The sequence below is a fragment of the Oryzias melastigma genome, linkage group LG12 (assembly GCF_002922805.2).
Source record: "Oryzias melastigma strain HK-1 linkage group LG12, ASM292280v2, whole genome shotgun sequence".
NCBI lineage: Eukaryota > Metazoa > Chordata > Actinopteri > Beloniformes > Adrianichthyidae > Oryzias > Oryzias melastigma.
In genome coordinates, this window is record NC_050523.1 from 17,553,880 (window position 1) to 17,578,748 (window position 24,869).

A 24,869-nucleotide genomic window follows, 5' to 3' on the forward strand; every position below is an offset into this window, starting at 1 on the left:
CGTAGTTACACTTCTAATGCAGCTAAGACAGCTACAACTTATACTGCAGCTAACAGTTCTAATGCAGCTAACCCTTCTAATGCAGCTAAGACAGCTAACACTTATACTGCAGCTAACAGTTCTAATGCAGCTAACCCCTCTAATGCAGCTAACCCTTCTAATGCAGCTAACCCTTCTAATGCAGCTAACCCTTCTAATGCAGCTAACCCTTCTAATGCAGCTAACCCTTCTAACGTGGCTAACACTTCTAGCGCAGCTAAAGCTTCCAACATGGCTAAGACAGCTAACATTTCTAACACGGCTAAGATAGCTACACTTCTAATGTAGCTAAAGCTTCTAACATGGCTAATGTGGCTAACACATCTAACGCAGCAAATGTATAGCATTTTACAGACAAATTCTACAATTACTGTGACTGCAGTTAATAATGTCTGACAGACTGACTTAAGTTTGAAACAAGACTATTTATAGATGGAGAGGGTTAAAATACGAAACGCCCTAAAGTGCAATAATAGTGTTTTTAGTCACTAAAAGCAAAGACTATTATTGTTGTGCCATGTCTGTCACCTAATATACATGACGTGCCAAATGTAAAAGTTCAGCAGACAAAGAATGTAACAACTTTACAATACGTAGCTAATTTTACCAACATCAGTGTAAATTGTTAAAAAGAAAAAGTTGAATATAAAATCTAATAGTTTAAAGTAATTTTTGCAACAATAAAATTACATTTAAATGCTTATTTAACTGCTAAATGGAAAATATACAATTAAATAGGGTTTTGACCATATAAAAGTGAGGAAAACCAGCATGGAATAAAGCTACTTTTCACGTATGTCAGCGCAGCACACGAACGCAGCTGCCTCTACTCCTGTATTGGAAAAAATGCATTTCTTTCCAGAGAATTACCAAGAAGAGCTTCCAAGCTGCAGAGCTGGTTTTGGGCTGCTGTACATGTGCACCAAAAGCTGAGGTCATTTTCCTATTTTTCCTTCTTTTTTACACACACACATGCACTCACACATCAGAGCAGCCTGTGCAGCAGCAGTTCCCATGGTTGGTGAAGAAGATAGAGCCCAAGCACCAGTATGGCAACCAGATGTCAGAGGCTGCTGCTGATATGTGGTTGAGGAATGGGCGGAACACATGCATACACACACACAGACGCAAAAAAAGCATTCACAAAAAAAAAAAAAAAAGAGACGCATAAACTGACTGGCACAGGCATGAATGGACATAGGGTGGAAATAATTCACTGCATAAAAGAATATTTAACAGATGTGATTCATTACATTACTGGTCAAACACTGGATCCTGTTTGGTGTTCATCCCATTTCAAACATGAAATCCATAGAAAGGGCCTTTGACAACACTTTTCTTTAATGCATGTTCACATCATTTCTCTCGAATGCCTTAGTTTCACTTGATTAAAGTGAACACCCTGTTCTATCTAGAAAAAAAAATCTTTTTGTTTTAGCAGTGAGTTTCCGTTTTCTGTTTGAGCTGTCCACTGATACCTTCTCTATTCACGTGTTGGAATCAGTGTGCGTTTGGTAGATTTACAGCAGACGTGCATTAGTCACTGAGGATGAATCGAGTCACTGGCCTGCATGGCTACACTGGCAGCAGGATGGCCTCCAGCTCGATTTCTCCCCTCAGAGAATGAATCCACCTCTTCAAAAAAATATGTGGACATTCTTGGTGACACACTCACGACTTCCCACACTCTGACTCACACTGTTTGGCTGCTCAGTCCTTGAACAAAAGCTATCACTTTTCCCACAGCTGAGCGGATGGACATTGAGGCTGAATTTTGGGATTAAAGTGAAGAAGGTCATTCAATGAGTGACATTTGACTTTGACCCATGAGGCCAAAATGCTTCTGTTTTTTTTTAATTTTTTTTTTTATCGGGTACAGTTTTATATGTCCTGTTAACACCAAAATAGAACATAAAGTCGATGTTTAATTAAACACTGACCATTGAGCTTTTGGAGATTTCCTGTGAGAAGTTAGAAAACTGTCAACTTCTACAACATTTTTAAATAATGAGTTTTAAATCAAAGATTCTTTGTTTTTAAAAGACTACTTTTCAATCTGACAAAAACAAGCTAACCAACGAACTAATCAAAAAATAGTTACTAAATGTTTTTTTCTTTTCAAATGAATTTTATTTTTTCCAGATAGATTTTCTTACCTTACAACAAAGGAGTGAATTCATGTTCGTTTTCAATAATTGAATAAATCTAAAGAAATCATAGCTTTAGAAATAACTCTTTTAAACAATGTTCTGGTTACTTTTGTACTAATTTTGTAAAATAAATATGTTTTTAATATCTGTAATACAATTCAAAGTAAGATACCTTCAGCAAGTCTCCTCCCTCCTGATTGAATTCTCGTCCATGGAGGAGGGGATAGACAACACTTCTGAAGAGTTAGCCAATCAAAAGACAGGGTTGTGGATAGATAAGAGGTGAGGTTGTGGTATCAATCAGAAAAGATCTAGAATTTGGGGTACTATTAAAACTGTGATTGAAAGACATAGAAGTTAAAATAACTTTTTTTCTAGTGTTTTTGGGAAAAGAGACTGAAATGTGTGTTCACAGTTATGCCAGATTAAATAATTTTCTTGGGCAGTTCGAGAAACCCTCGCAAAGACTGTCTGCAGTCTTTTGAAGGCAGAATTCACAAAGAAATATTTTAACTGTTGCTTTAAAGCCTTCTGTATTTATGTTTGGGAAAATACCACAAACGGATTGAGAACAATGAGAGGTAAAGTTTGTTCTTGTACTTTAAATAAAAGGTTTCACTTTAACACATCTAAGATTAAATAATATTCCAATTAGTAGTTTTTAATCATTTTTCCTGTTTCGAATATGAATTTAATGCTGTCAAATGTGAACAAACTTTTGCTTAAAAATGAAGGAAGTCCCACTGAGGGAGAAAATGACCAAATATCAACACATTTTTACACATTTCCAGAGTAAGATTGGAAAATGTTATTGCGGTAAAACAGTGACGGAACTTCAGGGAACTGAAGTTCTGCTGATGTTGACATTGTGCGCAGAGGAGGTCAGCAGATCAGATGGTGCACATTTTGAACATGCCAACACGCCCAGCAGTGAAATCTCCCAGTGAAGATCATCTTCCAGTTAGTGAGCAGCCATACATGAGTCTTTAAATCACATGACCTGAAATGGACCTTCTTCAGATTCCTCACAAATTCTCTGGAGTCCAAGCATCAACGTTGGTCATGTGAAACTAAAGTTTAACCTTTTAGGCTAACCCGACGACCACCATGTAAATGACATAGAGAGAAGCCGCAGCCCAGAGCTCACCTGATAAGTTAGTAGATTGCAAACAACAATTTTGGTAAAATGTGACAACTGCAATTTTCAAATGAACCCGACAAATATAAACAAATACAAGAGATTCTAAAAAAATGGCTGCATTCTTTTTACATGCATTGACAAGTGAATGCAAAACCAGAATAACTGATGTTGCATGTTCATATCTCAAAGCCTGACTCCCATAGCTGCACTAGTTATTATTTGATTAAAGCTCAGATGTGATTAAAATAATTCCAAAAGTAGCAGTGTCCACTGAAGCTGCATTCCAGCCTTGCACGTCCCTGCGAAGCTCAACTCAATTACGCAGGGAGGCAAACACACACATGCACATACAAACACACACGCACGCACACGCATACCACAATGTCCAGTAGGTTCAGGGCAGCTGCTGCTAATTTTAGAGGGCATGTAACGCCTGCTGTGCGGCAGACCTCTTACAACTCAGCTAGACACACTCCCTCTTCCTTTTCTAAATGAATTTGCCCCTAGCAAACTATCCTCCCCCGTAAACTAAAGACCATAAAAAAAGGTTTCGTGAGGCCTCCCATCAGCCTCCTGCAACCCACAGTTTGCTCAGTTTGGAGCTGACAGCGCTAACTGTGCCAAATATTCAATGTCAGGGCGCTATTTCCGAGAGAATGTTGAGCACACCCACTTTATTTTTTCACTGTGTCACAGATATCATAACAAAACAAACGATTGGTCAGGATTCATAGCAGTGTGAAACATTAATGACTACTAATACAACTGGAGAAGGAACATTTTGAATCACTCAACGAAATGAACATTTTAGTTCCTGTTGGAAAAAGAAATCCAGAATTATTATGGGCTTATAATCAATACTTGTACTATGTTTTTTTTTTTTCTGAATTCTGTATGCATTGATAAATTATCAACTTCTTTTTGTACCATTTTTCCTGCACTTCAAAGGACAGCTTCGGACTGTGTTTGTTTTTCGTTTTCGTTTTTTTTTTTCACATGTGCTACTAACAAGGTTGAGAGTTACAGGTATTGTGAAAAAGCTAACGTGGCTAACATGTAGTGGCACCAGTCTGTTTTCTTTTTTTTTTTTTACTTTTTGCGAGCAATGTTGAGAGTTATAGTCACTGTAAAATTTGATTCATCAGGATCAGTTTTGTTTTGGTGTTGCAAAAAAGGTTGGAAGTTACAGGTGTTGTGAATATGCTAATGCGGCTAACATGTAGCAATGTTAGACTGTGTATTTTCATATGTTATTAAGATGTTAGGAGTTAGCGTAGCCACAGTAGCTTGTTTCAGCAGTATCAGTTGTTTTTTTACATTTGGTGAACAAGGTCTGGAGTCATTTGTATTGTGAAAACACTAACACGGCTAATGCTTTGCAGTTTTTATTTACACATTATTATCACAAAATGTATTTTAGCTGGATCAGTCAGTTTTGTTCTTGTTGTTAACAAGGTTGGGAGTAACAGGTATTGTAAACTCAATACCATGACTAAGTCGCAGCATGTTACAAACAAGTTTCAGAGTAACTGTGAACGTATTTTATAAAATCTGTTTACTGTTAGACTCATCTCTAACTCTTTTGCTTATCTTAAGTGTTATGATCGATATGACATGAGTTCCAAAGTAGACCATTCATTAACAGTATGCCATACAATCATCATATATTGCAGAAAATATGGTAGTCGTACAATTAAAACATTTGCCAAATCCGGGGAACATGAGGTGAAACTTGGAAAATGTTGACTTGAATGCAAGTTTGGTTGATCATTTTTCTGCAGTTCATTGCTTCTTTTTCTTGGCTGAACTTTAAGCAGTAAACAGCAGAAACTAAAGCAGTAAATGCCTGCTGGGAGCCCAGCCCCCCCTATTTTAGTGCAGCCTATTACCCATGGCCCTTCACCGCATGCCACAATCCCAAACTTCTGCAAATGCCATACAGCCTCCCTCCAACATTTCACATCTCCTTTAAACACAACTCTGAGTGCAGAAACAAAGAGCAACAGAAATAAAACATTTCCTCGCTCCTTCTGGAGTTATTTAACTCAGACCGGTCGCCATCTTGGATCACTTGTGTGATTTTTGGGGGATGGCTAGAGTCCGCGGAGCTGAGGTCATGTATGCAAACATCATGGACATGACAGAGGGGTCTGTGAACGCGCACACACATGCTGCTGTGTGTACTCTGCCATGCTGCTTGTGGTCTGGAGGCCTCCTGGAAGACAGTAATTTAGCAGGAAGAGACACTCGCCATTCTCTGGCTGCTGCTTGAGCTAATGCGAGGCTATGGAGTAACACACATCTGAACACACAAAACACAGCTTTTGGGGGAACCCTGAGCGTGCTCGGTCTGTTACTGCTGTAATTATACAGTACTTTTACACCAATTGCAGGTCTGGATTTAAAAACATGACATCATGACTATTTTCTAATCTAGACAATTAGTAACCATGGAAACGTGGACATTTGTCTGCTCTTCTGTCTAAGACTTTTGGAAACCTTGTCTATAGTCAATTGTCTAGCTTCATTTTTTTTTAAATGAAGCCACAAGTGATGTAATTTATTAAAACACACCCAACAACTTTTATATGAACAGCACCACTTAAATATAAAGTTTCAGCACACTAATTTGAACATGTAGATGAAAATCTGGAAAAAGGAGGGATGTTGCTAATCGCTGAAGTTCTTTACAAGTATTCATGTTTGAGAGACAAACCAAATTATCTAAATTATCAAAAAGTTTTTTTAATGGTACCACAAATCGTGCAGAAAAGAATCAATTTTAAAATGCTTTGTCATTTCTGGAGCAGTTTTAAAGCAGACTGACCTTAGAGGTCATGTTTTATTCATGACTCACTTAGAGCACAGACTTGTCCATCACTGCAGAAATGAACAGAACAATGACAGCTGCCCGCCACCTGACGGTCATGATTTGGCACAAAACTGTCTCAGAAAACTGTCTCAGAGTTGTCTCTGTAAAGTGAAATAATTTTGGTTTTGGTCCTGATGTGTAAAAGACACTCAAACAGGCTTTTTTCATTTTTTTCAACTGTATATTCCGGTTTTATAAAATATTTTCCAGTTTGGCTTAAGATTTTATGAAATATTCATGAGTGCAGACGTTAATGGCGATGACACAGAAATCTCAGCCTGTCAATTATTGATGCGATCATTAATGTGTCAGCTGGAGATCTGAGCAGAATAATCGTGATTGTGCGTTTCTCACTTAAGGATAATGGAAGTGTGACAAAAAAAGAACAAAAAACTGTAACAAAATGTTAAAAATAATGAAATTTTAAAAAGAAAAAAAACAGTAGATATATATAAAGTGACGATAATTTAAACAGTTAACAAAGTAAACAGTAAGGCCAATTTGATATTAAATAAGCGTAACATTTGAATACAGATGAGGACAAAAATTTGATCTAAATAAAATTTTGTAATGAATAAAAAAAATACAAATATGGAAAAGCATCTTTACCTGTTTTATTTGATATTCATTATGCCTTTTTTTCTTTATCAACCCCCAGTTTCTCTACAGAGATGTACTAAGACACCAGCAAAAAATTAGCTTTGGAACAAAAAAATACCAAAGTGTTATGAAGTGTTAAGACTTAGTGGATTAAGTCCCAAAAAATGTATTAGGTAATATTTTATTTTACTCTATAAACACTTTTAATATTTTTTAAGGCTTTATAATTATATATTTAAATACTTTTTGCATGTGTCAACTTCTTTACTTTATACAGAGCAGCAATTTCACCTCTGTTGGTGGTATCATTACCACAGTCCGCCCCACTTCCCATCACCCATGTGTTTATCTCTCCTGCTAGATCACAGCCTCCCACACGTCCAGCCTAATATTACTGGGGCGAGTAACATTGAAGCTATCCAGCTCCACAGTTTTGAGCCAGATGCCCGACTACAAGTGGAGAGAGCTTGTAGCCTGTCAACTGTAGCTTTTTCAAACTGCATTTTGTTGTGCTCCTGATACACAACAATTTGAACAAAGAAATATTCAAAAATGCAATTGTAAGCTTAATTTCCCCTAAATATATCCTCTGTCATGAGAAAAATACCACAAGAATATACTAAAAACACAATTTTTAACAACACAAAAAAACCCAACTCACTTTTTACAGTTTTCCTGACTTTTCATTCAGTCCATGTTTGTACTTTAGAGAAATCTTAGTACTACTAAATTAAACTGTACTAATATTAAAGCGAGATAGTAATTCCTTGTTGTTTGGAGCAGTTCGGGGCTGAAAGTCATTAGTGCTTCTATAGTATCTAATATAGTGTTAACAAGCTTCACTTAGACAAGACAGATGTTTCAGACAAAAGAGGCTCCAAGCTGATTTCACCCAGATGTCAAATCTGCCAAACTCAGTGGCTGAGCAGGTAATGAAGGGGTTAACAGCATTCTTATTGGGAAATGCTCTGCTGTGAATTTTCACTTGAACCAAATCGAAGCTTCTTTATGAGAAACTTAAATCTACAGGAAATCTTCTGTTTTCTGTCTTCAGACGGTGACAACTTTACGCCTGCAGACCCTAAACTGTTTTAGGAACATGCAGCCTGGTGTGGCTGCCATGTTCCAACGTGGCCAAAATACTTCCACCATCTGCTAAAGTTACCCCCCCTACAGCCCCGCCACACACGAGCCGCCGTACGAGCCGCGGGAGTGTGCGTTTGCGGTATGCTGGGGTTCGTCACTGGCGCCAAATTTAGTTCCGGCCGGTGAAAGCACGGTGCAACAGTTGCTGGGAAGTCTTATCTGCGCCGAGTCGAACTCTTGTTCAGATTCCACCCTGACAGGGGGAAAAACGCCGCTCCCACTCTTCCCCTGACCCTCAGAGCAATCTTTTTCCACCGAAACAAAGATGTGGAAGTCGGCTGGTGAAGGAGTGACGGACAAACAAGAAGACGCTTTGTTGCATGTGAGGAAAACATGTGGAAGTGTTCCATCAAGCTGGCAAGCCTCATCAAGAAAGCCACTTCTGAAAAGTATTTTATGCAGCATATTTCACTTTACTGTGTGCCTGCAGGAGGATGACATTTGGTTAGAAGAGAGCGTGGTGGCAGTGAAACACTGACATGTCAGACTTTGTGGACTTCGCTGCCAGTGGAGTTGATTTGTCATCAGAATGGATGTCGAAACTCTACAGGAAATTTTGTGCACATTTGTTTAACTTTGGTTTAAAACATTGATTTGACCTTTATGTCATTCACCTTTATGAGTCAATAACAAAAAAAGTTGGTTTTTTTTAAAGAAATGATGGAATAGTGGAGCACTGAGAAAACTGTGGGAATTCTGAGGTGCAGGAGGTGAGATTTTCCCTTTAAAATGACTGAAGGATGAAGTCAAGGTGACACAACACTGACAGCAAAACAAACAGACAGAAGGCCAAAGATGCAGATAAAGGGGTGAAAAACAGACAGTGCAAACCGGCCGACTTACCGCCAAGGCCTGCAGCCGCTCTTTGTGGAGCTGAGCCTCCTCACACGACATCCTGAGGGGAGAGGGAGGCGAGAGGAGAAGACGAGGTGAGATTTGGAAAGACGGAGGACCCTCAGCAGGAGACGCGAGAAGGGAGGGAGGCAGAGGGTAGAGGGGGCGAGAAGTATCCAAAGGAGGTCCTTCTCCAATAATCCAACCGGAGCGGCAGCAGGAAGCAGGGACCTCTCACTCAGTGGCCATGTGGCTCACACCCGGCACTCCGCATTTTCTGCCCTCTCTGTTTGTCACCCACTTTTTTTCCTTTAGGCTCTCCTCCACTCTCCTCCCATTTGTCCCCTCCCTCCCTTCTTTAGGCATGAGCCATGTGCGCTTCAACAGCTGGGAGGAGCAGCTGAGGGAGAAGGAAGGAGGAATTGAGCAGAAAGAGGAAGAGCAAAATAAAAATTGCAGAAGTAAGGAGAACTGGAGCAGGGGTGTAATTTGTCATATCTGAGGACTGAAGGAGGTGGAGGCACTCCAGAGGAGCGGGGAAAAATCTAAAAAAAAAAAAAAAAACGAGTCCTTTCGCAGAACTTTGTCTTTAGTGTTAGAACTGCTTGGAAATGAGCTAAATCTGCAGATCAAAACATGCTAATCTTTCTTTTAAGAGGACAGGAGTGGATATGAATGAATGAGCTTTTTTAAAAACGCATAATGTAAATAAAAGAGCTTCACCAGAGTTGAGTTGTAGTGGTGGCAGTTTGAATGTACATTCACACCAACCACCCTCTGAAATGTACGTTCAACCACTTTCAATGAAAAGTCTATGTTAATGTTTTTTCCACGTTCAAAATGATCACATTTACGTGACACAACACAAGTTTTTATACTTTTTTTCAGGGAAAACACATGTCCATTTAATGCAATTTAAACCAAGTTCAACTTTGACCAATCAGGGACTCAGATTTGGTTGTGACGTATGAGCTGCATCCTTCTTTACTCACAGAAGGGCCAATCATTTATATTTAGGAATAGAGCTGTAAAGCTACATTCACACCAGACATGTGTGAATGTTCAAGAACACACAATACATGGTGGTAGTGTTCACACACCAGACAAACAGGGCGTGGCAGGGAGCGGCTTCTTCTTCTTTTGTTTTTTACTGTTTGTTCACTAGCGTTTGTCCACCGTCTACAGTTGGAGCCAGAAGTCAAATCCTGCAAATGTTGCTCCAGTTTTTTCTTTCACGGCTCTTTTGCAATATCTGACAGACTTGGTGTTTTGTAATTCCAGCCGGGCACAGAAAGTTAAATATTAATTTCTTCTTCGTGATCATGTTCACAAAATGCTACCCACCCGTTAGTACCAAATCCAAGTTCCATATTGGTCACATTTCAGCGCTTTTGCGATTTGGCATCAAGAATGCCGGTTTTGTAGGTAGAAGCTGCGATTGGACTTAAAAACTTTTGTATCAAATGTGAGAGTTCTGGACACGGAAGCTCGAGATACAGATTAAAGCGTGTACTTTTTATTGAAAGGGGCTGCTTGAGCGCGAGTTGATGTGACTGGTGTGAATGTATCTCAAAAGAAAAACACTGGGGAAAGATTTGCGCGCACACTTCTTCGCAGCACTTCTGCGTCTGGTGTGAACCAGGCGTGGTTGTGAAAGTAGCTTAAGAAGAACTTACTGACTAAAGCTATGTCCAAATTCCTAACTACTAAAAAACTCACACACCATGCTCACTACTTTTGTTTTGTTTTTTTTAACGCTGGATATGACATCACCGATTTCACAAAATCGAATCAATGCAAACATTTCATGAATGTCTATTTGTGACTCCACTGTATTCTTATGATGAAAATGTGGATAGCTTATCAAAAACTTACATTTTTTTTTTCCCCCAAAATGTTTGACTGCATTCCATTGTGGTCTATATTTCCTAATCTAGTGAGCATTGATGCACACTGGGTTTTGCAGACTTCTAGGAAATTTCTAGTGCACTGGACATTGGAACTGCTCTACAAAATGGTGAATGCACTATATAGTGCACAGGGAAGGAATTCGGACACAGCCAAAGTCTGCATGAGCACATCTGATTTGAAAGTTCTCTTAGTGAACTTCTTCTGGGTTATTTCTGGTGCCACCCGCACAGAGGCAGGCCTGCAGCAGACTCTCCTGGCTTTAATTCAGCTCCACGTTTCCACATTGGGTGTTTTTTTCCCCTAAAAACTGGCATTAAAATGTCCATCTTCAGAGGCAAAAAAGAAAAGAATTTGGGGTTTGTGTGGGGAGTAGAAAAAATAACCTGAAAGATTTCTTCAGTTTTTTAGGGTCTGTTTCATTTTGCTGTCCTCTTCCTCATTTCCTCGCCCACTCTCTTCCACCTGCCCCACTTTTTAAATATTCCTTTATGTAAAACATCCCCCCTCTCATTTCATCTATGGGCCTTTTTTTCCTCCATCTTCCCTTCTTCAAGCCAACATCCTTATAAGGAGATACAGGCCTGGCTCACTCCTGGGAAAACACAAGCATGTAACACACACTTCAAAAAGTTGTGCAAACACACAACTGCTCCTCCATTCGTCAACGACAAAAAAGAAAAACTGTGTGAAAAGGAGATTTTTAAAGCTCTGAATTGTACGATGATCACAAATTGACTTTTGAGACTCATCTATTTCTATCTTTCTTTCTTTTATTCTTTGTTTCTATGTATAATGTTGTAAACATCATTTTCATAAAATAAGAAAGCTATGTTGTATTTAAAAGAAGGGATAACTAAAAATAGGAGCAAAATCTTTTTTTTTTCATTAGCATGTTTCAGTTCTATTGTTTTTCACTTATTCCCCAACATTTCGTGTCCGTTTTTGAGTTCATATTATCGTTTGTCTTTAACCTACAGATCTATTTCTTTCTGTGGAAAGCACCTTTATAAAGGGAAAGCTCCTGTTTTTAATTGGGGTTTGTCTTGACTTTCTAATGATATTTTTTTCCACATCCACATTTCATGTTTTAAACTCTAAACATTTGTGTATTTATCCTGCATAATTGAATCACTAATACCAACTTCCCCATATTTTGCAAAAACACAACTAACAAATCCTTAAAACAATTCTGATGCACATTTTAATTTTTTTTTTTTTTTTTAGCAAGCAGAGGGTGTTGCGGTTTGGCCACTCCCAAATCCCAATAAAATCAAAGCCTAGAGAGATGAAAGTTGTTTCTTTTGGTTGTGGTGTTCACAGCTGCCAGTTTAATTATCATTAATTTGGTTTTTTTTTTGTGCCCAAAATGGCACAAAGAAAAGCTGTCTTTTTCTATTTTGCAGTTTCTGCAAAGGGGCAGCAGTTATTTAGAATTTTCTCTCTGAGTTGTAGGTGGGACTCTTGGGATGTGACAAATACAGCAGCATTTTTTCATCTGCTCCTGATTTAAAGCGATTTTAATAAATAAATACTTATGAATACCATTATAATCTTAATTTTCTTTATATATGTTCTCCATCATGAGAAAAATGCATCAGAGTGTGTTTTTAGCAGGCAGTGGGTGCTGTGACTCAGCCCCCACTCAGCCCCACATCCCAATAAAATCAAAGTTTAAAGAACTAAAACTTTTACTTTTTTATTTGTGGTGTTCACTACAACAGAAAAAAATAAATAAAAATAATAATATTACAAATTTTTAGTCAATGTCTCAAATTTACAAGATTAAAACTCGTAAAAGTCGTAAATTTAGCCTATGACTTTTAAGGTCATAAATATACGACTTCATTCTTGGAATTAAACAGTTTCAACTTTTTTCTCGTAAATTTAGGAGAAATAAAGTCGTAATAAAAAAAAAAAAAAAGTTATCTAATACTCCGTCATAGTTCACAGCTGCCGATAAAAGAAAAAAAAATCTCAAATTTAAAAATCTCATAGTTAAACAGAATTTTTATTTTTTTTTATTAATTTTGTTCTTTTTTTACTTTCCTTTTGAGGTAAAGTTATGGTGAAAATATCTCTTTTGGGATTATTTGGTGTTAAATCGGATCAATAATTTTCACTATAGATTATACCAACACATTGTGCCTAACTGCCGTTTAACTGCTGTCAATTTTTTTTTATATTTTTTACTTATTTTTCAATGTTTTCTCTCTTAACTTGTCAATTTTATCAAAATGCACTTTAATTGATTTCTTTTTTCAACCCAGGAATAATTCCAAATAAAAGTACGACTCATAGATGCTTGCAAAAATAAGCCCTGATATCGATTTTGAGTCCATATTTTCTTTGTAACCAAACACATAAGAATCAAATTTATGCCAGATTGAAGCTTCTATCCTGGTTGCTCAAACGGGTGTTTTAACTTTTAAAGTGTGCGTCAACAAATGTTCATGTTCGTTTTCTTCCTCTGTCCTTCATAACCCCGAAGGCTCCGCCCCTTCCAGCTCTCCGCTCAGGCATCAGCCAGGCTGGCTGTTCGTCACTGAAGACAACAGCATCATTGTTCCTCCGCATGGCCGCAGCGCCGCGATGACCTCACCACGCAGCCAGTCCAGCCTCCACCCCGCCCCCCTATCCCACAGCAGAGGTAATGGCCTCCAGATGTGGATCCAGAGGCAGGAAGACGCACACACAAATATAGAAATGGAGCAACATGCTAAGTGTGAGTAGGAGGCTGAGTGAATGAGCAAATATATGAGCAAATATGGACAAAAAGGTTAGTCAGACCAACTGCACATGCAGTTGTGTGTGAGTGGCTTTTATGGCGTTCTCCAAAGACAGAGACTCACACATGACTCCAGCATGTGGACTGGACTTTTATTTTAAAGGTTCAAATCTTTATGTGCATCTAAACCTGTTCACACTGAGCTATAGTGGTGTGTGGATGAAGTCTCCATGTGTCAGCTATAAAATGTTGAGAATGTTTTACGGTATGGGTCATAGACATGTTTCTGAAAATCATGCAGACACAGCGGCCCTCGAGGCCCGGAGTTCTCCCCGGCTTCCTCCCAAAAACGTGCTTCACTTATATTGTTTCTAGGTGTGATTGTGTGGTTGTTTGGTCCTGCAACAGACTCGCGACCTGTCTGCTGTGTACCCCGGCTGGGATAGGCTCCAGCAACGCCATGACCCCAAAAGAGATCAAGCAGGTTAAGAAAATGCCACCATAATAGATTTTTTCTTTTCTCTCAAATACTGTTTGTCTTGGGGATTGAAAATTGCACATATTTAAAACCTTGAAGTTGTTTTCATTTCTCCTTAATCTACACCTTTCAAAGCTTTTCTCAAAATGAGCACAAATGTGATTTTTTTTTGCCAAAATAATTACTAAGATTTAAAATTAACATTTGTATTAAAAAAATGAGTCTAAATCATTTTTGCTCCAAAGTCTCAACAATAGAAAAACTGGGTTAAAGACTCCATAAAACTCAAATTGCATTGTAACTTTTTATTCAATTTCAATAATGTTTTTTTAAATAACTACAATTAGGACATACAAGCTCAAAAATGGCAAACCTTTTGCTTAGAACTAGCAAAGAAATACTTATTATTGGGATGTATAACATTTAATTAGAAGTAATTCAAATCCATACATTCAAAAGATAAATACAGTTTAAGAGGTTCAGGAGTTTAGATGAATCCAGCTGAACATACAAATACAAAGGAATACTGTATTTAGGGTTTGAGTTTTGGAATGGATGTAATGAAGATTTTAAAAAGTGTCAATCAGTCAACACATTTAACTTCTTGTATTTCTAGAGTACATATTTTTCTCACTTTAACATCTTAATGTACTATGAAATAATAAAAAAAAATAGCATTAAAAAAAGAAAATGATTTTATTGATTTATAAAGTCAAAGTTCTGGCTGATCTGTCATGTTGTATAAAAGCTGGACCCACTCCTTCTGCAGTGGAAAGCTAATATTTATGAGAAAGTTCCACAAGTATGTTGTGGAATTTCCCATAAATTCCTGACGCTTGTATGTTTGCTCCGCTTCATTTGTCTCCCCAGTTCTTCCCAAAGCGGCTCGTTGGTGTTTAGCTCTGACGGCTGAGCTGGATGCAGGTTTTCAAGCTTGTTCTTCATGCTCTAATTGAACATGTGAATTATAAGTGATTATTCCACAAAAAGAGGTAGAGTTAAAAAAAAAAGAACAATAATCTTGAGAAGAAATTCACCAGAATGATCTGTCCATACAGCATCTTGACTTAACAAGAACTCTGGAAATAATATATCCTAATCTAGAAACAAGGAGTTCAAGAAAAGCAAACAAATAAAATGTTATACAGCCCAATTTAAAAAAAAGTATTTTAGCTAGTTTTAAGCAAGTTATTTGTTTTTCAAGTCTTTATGTTCCTAATTATAGTTTATTTTGATTACAGTAACTACAAACTAGCGTAATAAATGACTCATTTTAAAACAAAATGATACAGTCAAGTTGGTCCATCCTAAAAACCCTCATTAAGTTTACTCCTAGCACTTATTCATAGAATATAAATCTAAATTTTTGCTTACAAAATAATAACTTTTGAACATTTATTGAACTTTACAATAAGATACTTAAAATGTAGCCAAAAATGAAAGTAAAATGTGAGATTTTTGTCTGAAAAGAAGTTTTTTTATTGTCAAGAGGAAAGGAATAAGGACTGATATTAAAAACAGTTTCCTAATATCTAGATCATAAGTGTCAAAGTCGACGCCTGGGGGCCAGATCCGGCCCTTGGGGTACCTCTATTATTATTAAGGATATGGTTATATAAGGTTTTGCTCTCCATATTATATGGAGAGCAAAACCTTTTGGGATATTTATAAAATGTATAAGTTTAATTTTGTATATAAAATGACATACAAGTAAAGCAATTTGAACGTTTTTTCTTTTAATATTTACTTTATTTCTAACTTGTATAATTTTGACAGACTAAATTCATATGAAGAGCAAATTGTTAAAAGTCATTTAAGTTGATTTATTCTGGAATACTATCCCTGTGTGTTTTTATTCATATTTATTTTTAAAAAGTAGTTTTGTTCAATAAATGTTTATCCTGTTTGACCTGCAATCCACTGTGTGTTTTATATCTTGGCCTCCTCTGTGATTGAGTTTGACACCCCTGATCTAGATCCTAGGCTTTATTGAGGCAAAACTGTGCCAATTTTGAGAAAAGCTTGGAAAGGTGTAGAGCAAATTGGAGTTAAAACAATGTAAAGCCTGACAAAAATGTCTAAAAATATCAAATAGTTTCAGTGTAGAAGTCAGTGATCTAAAGATAAAACCTTATATATGTTATTAATGCTGCAAAATTATCAATTGATTTTCAAAATTTGCTATTTTTTTAGATCATTTGTAATTTTTTCAGAATTTGACATTTCGTCTGACTCTATTCTTCAGAAGATTCCTATCCTTTTAAGACTGAGCGTGCACGCTTAATCCTGTTAGCATCTGTCCTCTGAGGAGTGCATTAAATAGCATCAGTTAATGAACCATCTGCCGTTGTGGTGTCTGCACTCTACATGACCACAAACACCTCGTGTGCTTTCTGCTGAATCAGTGGACACACTGAGGAGGAGAGCCCGCTGATCGTAAACCAGAGCAGCAGAAATGAAAACATTAACTATTGATGCTGCAGGAGGACGTGCCGTCATCAGGCCTCCTCTTTCTCCTGCCTTCCTGGTGGGTGTGGTTCTGACACACTGAACAGAAAAAAAAGGCGTCACTCCAGCTGCTTTGATGACAGCTGATTGACACTCAGCTGGAGGTAAACCTCAGCACTCCTCATTGGTTTGTAGCTAAAGCTGCTCATCATCTGCAAATCTTCTCCAACTGGGAGTTTTTAGAGGCAGAGATGCAGGATGGATGGGAAATGAACACATATGCAGAATATGGGTGGAGCTAATATGCACCAAACTAATTTGATGCTTTTTCTACATTAAATTTGCAGTTTTTTTGCAGCTATTTTTTTTTTTTTTTTTGAAGGTTCCTCATCACCGTCTCAGCTGTAGCACGAGTCTGCTGCTGGTACAGTAAACTCCACTCAGACTTCCCAGTGATTGATTATGACGTTAGCGTTTTCCGCTGCAGCTCCAGACGAGTTCAGCAGCTTGCAGAGCAATTTGGACAGCAGCTTCAACAGGAGCCTCAGAGTGCAGCTCCTGCACGTTTGAAGGAAAACTCCCACTCTCAGTCTTCACTGGAGTATCTCTGTAATTACAGCTCCGCAAGCCAATTCATAAACTGTCTGACGGTGGCAGAACAAATGCTGCAAAAATAACCCTGCTTTCATGTCGGGATGGAAGCAGCAGCGGATTCAGTTGTGATCGCCGATGCGAATCAGCCTCTGGCTTTGTCGTCTATAATCTGTGGGATTGCAGCATAAACAGTTGTGGGTGTGAACCGCTTCTTACAGGAGTTATAGAATGTTTTTACTGGGTGAAGTCATTTGACCACAATTTAAGACTGACCTTTTTTGAGAAGCTCTAAATGTCTTTGGAAACAGTTTGACTGTTGCAGACTCTCAGTTAATTTTATTTTGGACACATCTTAAACTTCCACGCATTTTCTTAACCTGCTTTACACCTTTGGGGTCGTGGTGTTGCTGGAGCCTATCCCAGCTACTACTGGATGAAGGTAGGGTACACCCTGGAAACTCCACACAGAAAGGTCCCAGCCAGGATTCGAACCTCGCTGTGAGGCGAGAGCGCTAACCACTGCACCACTGTGCAGCCCTCATAATCACACCTGAGTTCACAATTAAAACGGTGACCTTCTTTTTGTCCTTCCGCATAAACATTGCATTTGGTCATTTTAAAACATAAAAAGCAAATATATAAATTGAAAATGACAAAAAGAAGTTGGTAACATCTAGAGATATATTTAGCCAAAACAACATTTTGTAAAAGGAAAATAAAAACATTGCATTAATGAACAAAAAGAAGATAAAAAATAAATCAATTATGACAGTCATTTTAGTAAAGCTAAAACTACATACAAAATCGTTTAATCAATTTATATTCCTACAATCCAAACAGATTGATCGAGTTCGTAAATAAATCAATTATACACTTTGAAATCACTTCGAAATTAAACAAATCGATTATTTAGATCTTTGAAAATAGTACTATTTGGATTTGTATAGTTGTTTTCGTGATTTATAGGATTTTTTTCCACCCATTCACACACACATTCACACACCAAGCGCACTTCGACACACTGGCAGGCAAGGCAGGAAACTCCCACGGGAGTCGACCGCCTTACCGCTGCACCAAAGATGTATCTTTGCTGTTGAATGGTAACTTATTTGAAGAAGTCCATAACTTCATTATCCCTGTTAAAGTTTTAGTAACTACTGGGGGGTTGACTCCTGCAGGTGGTGCGGGTATTGTCTGGGCCCATTAAGGGTCGTAGACTTGATCGGCTTCATCTTAAGGTGTGTCTAGGGGTTAAGCTAAAGGCTCATGCGGTTACCTCAAGGAACGTCACAAAAATTGAACGTTGCGCTGTTGTGCATGTAGCAAGTACATTGTAGAGTTTTTGAAAGTATAATATAAGTATACAAAACTCACTTATGATCTAGTCAAATGGCTCCTTATTGATCAAATGCTGCAAACATGGGGAGTGCAGGTCTGTAGGATGCCCCACAAACTATTCTCTAATTGCCTAATGTCCTACATTGCAACAGTCAGGTTGTGCACCAGGAGTGCACACTTATTACTTGAACAGCTCTAATGGGCTCCTTATGCAGGGTGTAGGTTTTGGGGGGTGGACTTACCCTTCCAAGCTGCATAAGACTTTGCTACAACCTGTCCCCCGTAGCATGTCTCTAGAAAAAAATGTGTATGACCATTCGAGCTAGACTCTACAAACTCGATATTGTGTGCGGGCCACCTGTAAAGTGATGCTCATTTTTCACCTGCAGACAGTTGTAAGTGCAGCTGTGAATAAGGCGTTATCTGGAGCTGAGTCAAGGGGGCAGTAGCCTAAACAAAAATGAGCAGACCTCTGTCCAGGACACAAAGCTGATCCAGAGATAACACAACTACAAAGTCAATCATTGACTCTCTGCCAGGTCGTCTTGATGCCAATGGCACTGCTGGACACCTTTGTGCTTGGACATGGTGCTCGTTCTGGACCAAACGGTATTTTTATCCGTTCACGCATTTCTGAGTATACCTCTAAAAACCTGAGCTCTGAGCACCAGCCCCTCCCAACCCACAAAAATGACTCTCACAAGATAATATCACATAGTGATTTGAGTTTAAGCTCAGCCAGAGTCCATTAACTTTGCTGCTCAGCTAGCGGTCTTCAGCCGCTAACTTTGCCGCTCAGCTAGCGGTCTTCAGCCGCTAACTTTGCTGCTCAGCTAGCCGTCTTCAGCCGCTAAGTTTGCTGCTCAGCTAGCCGTCTTCAGCCGCTAACTTCAGCCCTAAGGCTAGCGGTCTTCAGCCGCTAACTTCTTCGCTAAGGCTAGCGGTTTTCAGCTGCTAACTTTGCCGCTCAGCTAGCCGTCTTCAGGCGCTAACTTCAGCCCTAAGGCTAGCGGTCTTCAGCCACTAACTTTAGCGCTAAGCCTAGCGGTCTTCAGCCACTAACTACGGCGCTAAGGCTAGTGGTCTTTGCCGCTTTGCTAGCAGTGCTCAGTCACTAACTTTGCTACTCAGCTAGTGGTGATCAACTGCTCTCTATGTCAGTCAGCTAGCTCAGCCGCTAGCTCCAGCCATTGCTACAACCAGTGTAGCAATGGCCGGAGCTACTAAAGGCAGATATACTGTATGCACATCCATCTTAGAAAAAGTTGAGATGTTGTTTGTTTTCGTTGGCGAAACGCAGACACAATGCCGAGGCCGGCTCTAGGATAACGTCATTAAATGGGCGGCACCTACAATTGGTGACTCAGAGTTTGAGGCGTCTTATTTCTAGGTAGGAATAAAACTCACTAAAATAACTATTATTTCATAAATAATTTGTCTTTAGTGTGCCAAAGGTATTAAATGATTATATATGTATATATTTTACTCTGAAAGACGTAAGAAAAGGCCCTTTAACTATTTTAGATTTTGCTGTTAAAAAAAAAAAAACAAGTTGTTCAATTAATTAGTCCTAAACAGCCGTAATGATATCAGCTTGATCAAAGTCTGGATGTGGTTTACAGTGTAGGTCTTTGACTGATAGATCACAGAATAGGTTCATGTATTGCTTCTTTTAATCAGTTGTAGTAGAAAATTCATACAACTATACATTTTTTTAATTATATATTGAAAAAAATATATATTATTGTTCAAATGAGTGCAGTTTTCAAACTACAATATATTTTTCTGGCAAAAAGACTCAGTGTAACAAAAACATCACAAATATTGATTTGTTTAGTTAATATTAAACACCAGGATGCACTGTATAGAGCATTTTTTAGAATTATTCTGTGAAACCATAACAATAATCTAAGAAACGTTACTTTTATTGCAATAATTAATGATCAATGAAGAAGAACATGTGTTAGTCCTGCTGTTGAAGAAGATGTCTGCGCACATGCAGCCGCAGACGGGGAGAAGTGAGGTGCAGCATGGCGGACTGCGATGACAAAGTGTGGGTCAGCCTTTGCGAAGACTTCATGTGAACGCACACACACACACATGCAGCCTGAACCACGCTGCACAGAGCTGCAGTGGAGTACATGCAGCAGGACGGACTGAGGGAGAAGCTTCATACGATAAGACGATAAGGCGAGGAAGAGTGTGACCTGAATGTGGAGAGGTGAGATGTTAGTGTGAGAGAAGCTGAATGATGAATTTATAAAAAAGGGAGGTGGGGGGAGTGTACATGGCGTGCCTGGTGTCCCCTCTTCAGTCATGACTGAGCAGCAGCTGCACCATGACGGAGCGCCCGTTCCCATGACAACCCCCGGCTGTCAGATGGAAGGGAGTGCTGCAGGAAAATGATGAAGGTCTGGTACTTACGGGGATTTGGCCGTGCCGTTCCTCTGCAAAGGTGCATCTGACATGGCTGCAGCACCCGTCTTCCCCCTCTCCTTCCCGTCCTCCTTTCTCCTCCTCCTGCTCTTGTGTCCCCTGGTGTCCTCTCGACAATCTCGCCTCCTCCTCTTCTCCTCCCTCCGTAGCTTCTCCTCCTCTGTTCCTGCCGTCCCGATGTGTGTTTGTTACGCCAGGATGTGTCAGAGCGGCTGCTGCTGTCGCTCCTGCAGCCTCCTGTTCTGCAGGGAGGAGAGAATGGATGCAAGCATGTTTGAATGTGTGTGAGAAAGAGGAGAATTAATGCAGGTTTGGGCTGTCAGGAGCAACGGTCAGAGAAGTTCTGACAGAAAAGAAGTGAAAAGATGCAGATGGAGAGAAAATGCAGCAGAATGACAGGAATCCAACAGCGTTTTTTGCTGGATAATGAAAGGAGTGGCCAACCCGCCTCACTCTCTGCTACCATCTTATACTTCTGGGATTGGAAGGCTCTCTGGGATGGACTTTACCCCACATAGTGACCCTGATCCAGGTGACCCGGGTGTAGAAAATGGATCATCGAATGGACAAATCATCTCAAACTGAACATTCTTCTGCACCTAAGTGTTCTCAAAAAATGAGGCAGACTCCCTGTTGGGCTCACATGCAATTTAACGTAGGGTTTTATTTGATGAACCCTTTTACATTGGAGTTTTAGCTGCAGTGTTGGCATTCTTTCAACTACCGTAACTCTTCAACTGTTTATGTGATTAACAGAATTCCAGTGGATTCTGAGGCGTAGAAAAGCAGCTTTGCGCTGAAGTTGAACACTTCACAGTAGCTTTAACATAAATCACAGAGAAAAGTGTCTTTGGGTTGTTAGTCAACCACATTCATACTGGTCACATGAACGTTCAAAGAGTCACTATAAGTCAGAGTTTGTGTTATTTAGGTGTTTCTGGTGACATCTCAGGTGCTAAAGGGATCAATCAATTCAGTTCAATTTTATTCATACATCACAAAAAATTGCCTCATTGGGCTTCATGCTGGTAATTGCACAGAATCAGACATGTTGCCATTTTTGGTGAGTCCAGTTATTTTTATTCATTTTATTAATTTATTTACAACAATACAAAATACACATTTACCCAAAACTAACAGCTAATAAACATTTGAACAGTTGTTTTGATCCAAAAGTTTCTATAAAGCCATGTATTGTGTTCATGCTTGATCGCTCAATTTAAAAAAAAAAGACATTTCAGCTTAAAAAGCTTGAAAATTGTGTTTTTGGTGAAAATTTTATTTTTGACTGAAATGAAGAGACCTGTGGATCATGACAAACCTGAAACTGATGTGACTGAGGGACAGAACATGACCAAAAGCCATAACATAACTGACAAAAACCAAACCCAAGTCCCTCATAGTACCCTTCCCCAAAATGGCATCCCAGATGCCCCAAAATACCAAACCCGGCAAGAGGGGACATGGAGGAACAAAACAAAAACAAATCCAGAAATTATTCAGTGTTCTTGCAGCCAGACAGATGTGAGGAGTACCGGGCATGAAGAGGAGAAGTCCTAACGCTTCTCCTCAGGGATAATGCCACAATCCTTAAACTTGTGGCATTTTTCTCATGATGGAGAACCTTTATAAAGAAAATCAAGCTGAAAATCACAATTATGCAATTACATGATAACATTGAGCGGTTAATAATCATAATAATATTATAAAATTATCTGGAGGGCCAGATATAATTACCCCGCGGGCCGAATCCGGCCCCTGGGCCTTAACTTTGACACGGGCCATAGAGGAAGGAGAACAAACGTTCAGTTGATCCTGGTTTGACCTCATACAACTCTGACAGCTGGAACACCAAATAACATGAAGAAATTCTTAGATGCACCAAAACAGAAAAATCTAAAGCAAATATTGTGAGAGCAAAGAAACAAATACAGGTTTATGTGTTAATATATTTTTTTTTACTCAAACTGGTTATAAAAGGTGAAGGGAGCATCTTACCAGTGTTCGGGCCTCTTTATTTACCACTTTTTAAGATCAGAAGTGATCCTATGGTAGCTTTATTAGTTTATAGTCTTTTTTTTTTTTGGGGGGGGGGGTGTTTTGGTTGTTGCGACAAATTTTTTAAATCAGAATTTTCAGATTTAAATGTAACTTCTTATTTCATTGTGGCACATGTTGGAGAACAGATCTTGGACAGCAAAGACCCTTTTATGTAACCACGAATAAATACATTCATTTATGCATACTTTTAGGTCATTTTTCCTTCTATTTTTATAGATTTGATCTGTCATTTGGATGGATGGTTCAATTTATTGCTAATTATTGTGAAAAAGAATGTGTTTATTGACGTTTCCTTTTTAATATATTATAAAATCTGCTAGGTTTACAGGATTTTGTCGCAGACTTTAAACCAAACAGGAGCCTCAGCAGAGTTTTTATTAGGTCCATAACCTGCTGAGCGAGCACCCGCAGCAGCAGGACTAAGGAGGAGAGGGAATGCTGTCCATCTGTTTTCCTTTTCTCCTCCTCTTCGTCTTATCAGTTTTAACTTCTTTGAAACATTGTTTAGCATTTTTCCCCATTTCCAGTTTTCTTTCCTTTCATCTCCCTTGCACATATATCACTTTAAAGTATGGATTCATGCATTGGCAGTCCTGACCTTTCAGCTCACATCTCTTCAAGTATCAAGATTTTTCACATTCCTGCCGTCTCACATTCAGACGTGTGCACTTGTTCCTCTATATCTGCCTCAGTCTCCCTTTGACAACCCCCCCCCCCCACCACCACCACACTCCGTGTTCAGCCTGCGGTTATCATGTTGCTTGGTATGTCAGTTATTCAGAGGCCGCTCCGCAGGTTTAGGTAGTGACCTTAAATGGTCATCACACTCACGCCCCGGGTCCCTCTAGTCATTCCTGCTCTGCAGGATGCGTGTTTGTTTTGTGGGTGCTGCTGTGTCGTTACCCGTTTAGTTTGGTGAGCGGGCGCAGCGTGGAGCACCGTAGGTCCAATGATCTGTCATGTCTGTCTGTGCTGGGAGGCAAAGATTTACTATGACAGCTCACCACAAGTTTTCTTTCAACACTTTTTAATTTAGAAAAAAATAAAAACTTTTGTTTCTTAACCTTTACGATTTAAATTTCTGATTTTGTAACACTTAAAGTAAAAATAAGAAATAAAAGGTGAGTTTTTATTGACTTTAGTCTAAAAAACTGGTTTGTAAAAATGTCACATCATCTGTGTCCATCGGTGCAGTAGTCTGGAGTATTTAATGAAGTACTTATTCTCTCCTTCCACAGTTTGAACACACCATATGACACTGCAGTATACTATATAAATATCTCCACATCTTCTCTTTAGGGGCTCTGGGGCAGGATCCCATGACAGCTGTCACTGGGAGTGAGAGTCCTGCATCACACAGTCAGTATGTTCACTTCAATAGACAGTTTTTCTCCAGCTTTGCTTATCTGTTTGAGCAGAAATGAAGTGATTTTAAGGTGAGGGGTCTACACATGTTTTAATCATCTGTAAATGCATCCAACGTTCTTCAGAAAACCCCAGAGGATGGAGGGATGCACAAAAAGGCAGAAATGTCAGAAGAGCAAAAAATATGTAACATTATTACAATGAGCTGAGAGTTGTTAGGGTCCAGATGACTGTGCAGCCTCTGCTTTGATGCTTTTGGTGTAGTCTCCTAGATGTTTTTGGAAAACATTGAAATGTTAGAAAAATCATTTAAAAAATAAAAAACAGAAAAATTCTGCCATCTTGTGGATAGAAAAACTAATGACATGACAAATGAATGTTGTGAATTAAAGACCTTTTCTTGTTTTTATTAATTTATCTTTAAAAACAATATTTCTTCTTCTGTAAGGTGTTATAATCTGTGTGCGTCTTGAATTTTACTTTGGTATTAATTTGTGCTAAATGTATTAAACCTGTCATGAAAGGAGGATAAAAATTAGCATTTTTAAATGCACAATATAACATTAATAAGCATGTATATGAATGAGTTTGCAATAGGTGCAATGTAAATAACAATAAATATCGACAACAATGTTTGATTCTGCAGGGATCACTTCAAAAGTAAATCAAGTGGCTGAACCTGCATTTACAGAGGATCACCAGCAGAGAGCGATAGAGATCAGCTTTAAAAG

At 38.8% G+C, this 24,869-nt stretch overlaps 1 protein-coding gene across 2 annotated transcripts in view; it reads right to left on the reverse strand.

The window, feature by feature from the left end:
* The window catches only part of LOC112163012 (A-kinase anchor protein 2), an 89,603-nt gene extending 68,511 nt beyond the window's left edge, over nucleotides 1-21,092 (reverse strand). The window contains exons 1-2 of one of the 2 annotated variants that reach the window (XM_024299086.2): nucleotides 20,701-21,092; nucleotides 8,792-8,843 (exon numbers count right to left, since the gene is read on the reverse strand). In XM_024299086.2, the coding sequence (XP_024154854.1) occupies nucleotides 8,792-8,843; nucleotides 20,701-20,744 (96 nt within the window). In that variant the 5' untranslated portion in view covers nucleotides 20,745-21,092. The remainder of the gene's footprint in view (nucleotides 1-8,791; nucleotides 8,844-20,700) is intronic. The other variant, XM_024299087.2, reaches the window with a different exon arrangement.
* Nucleotides 21,093-24,869: the final 3,777 nt, after the last annotated feature.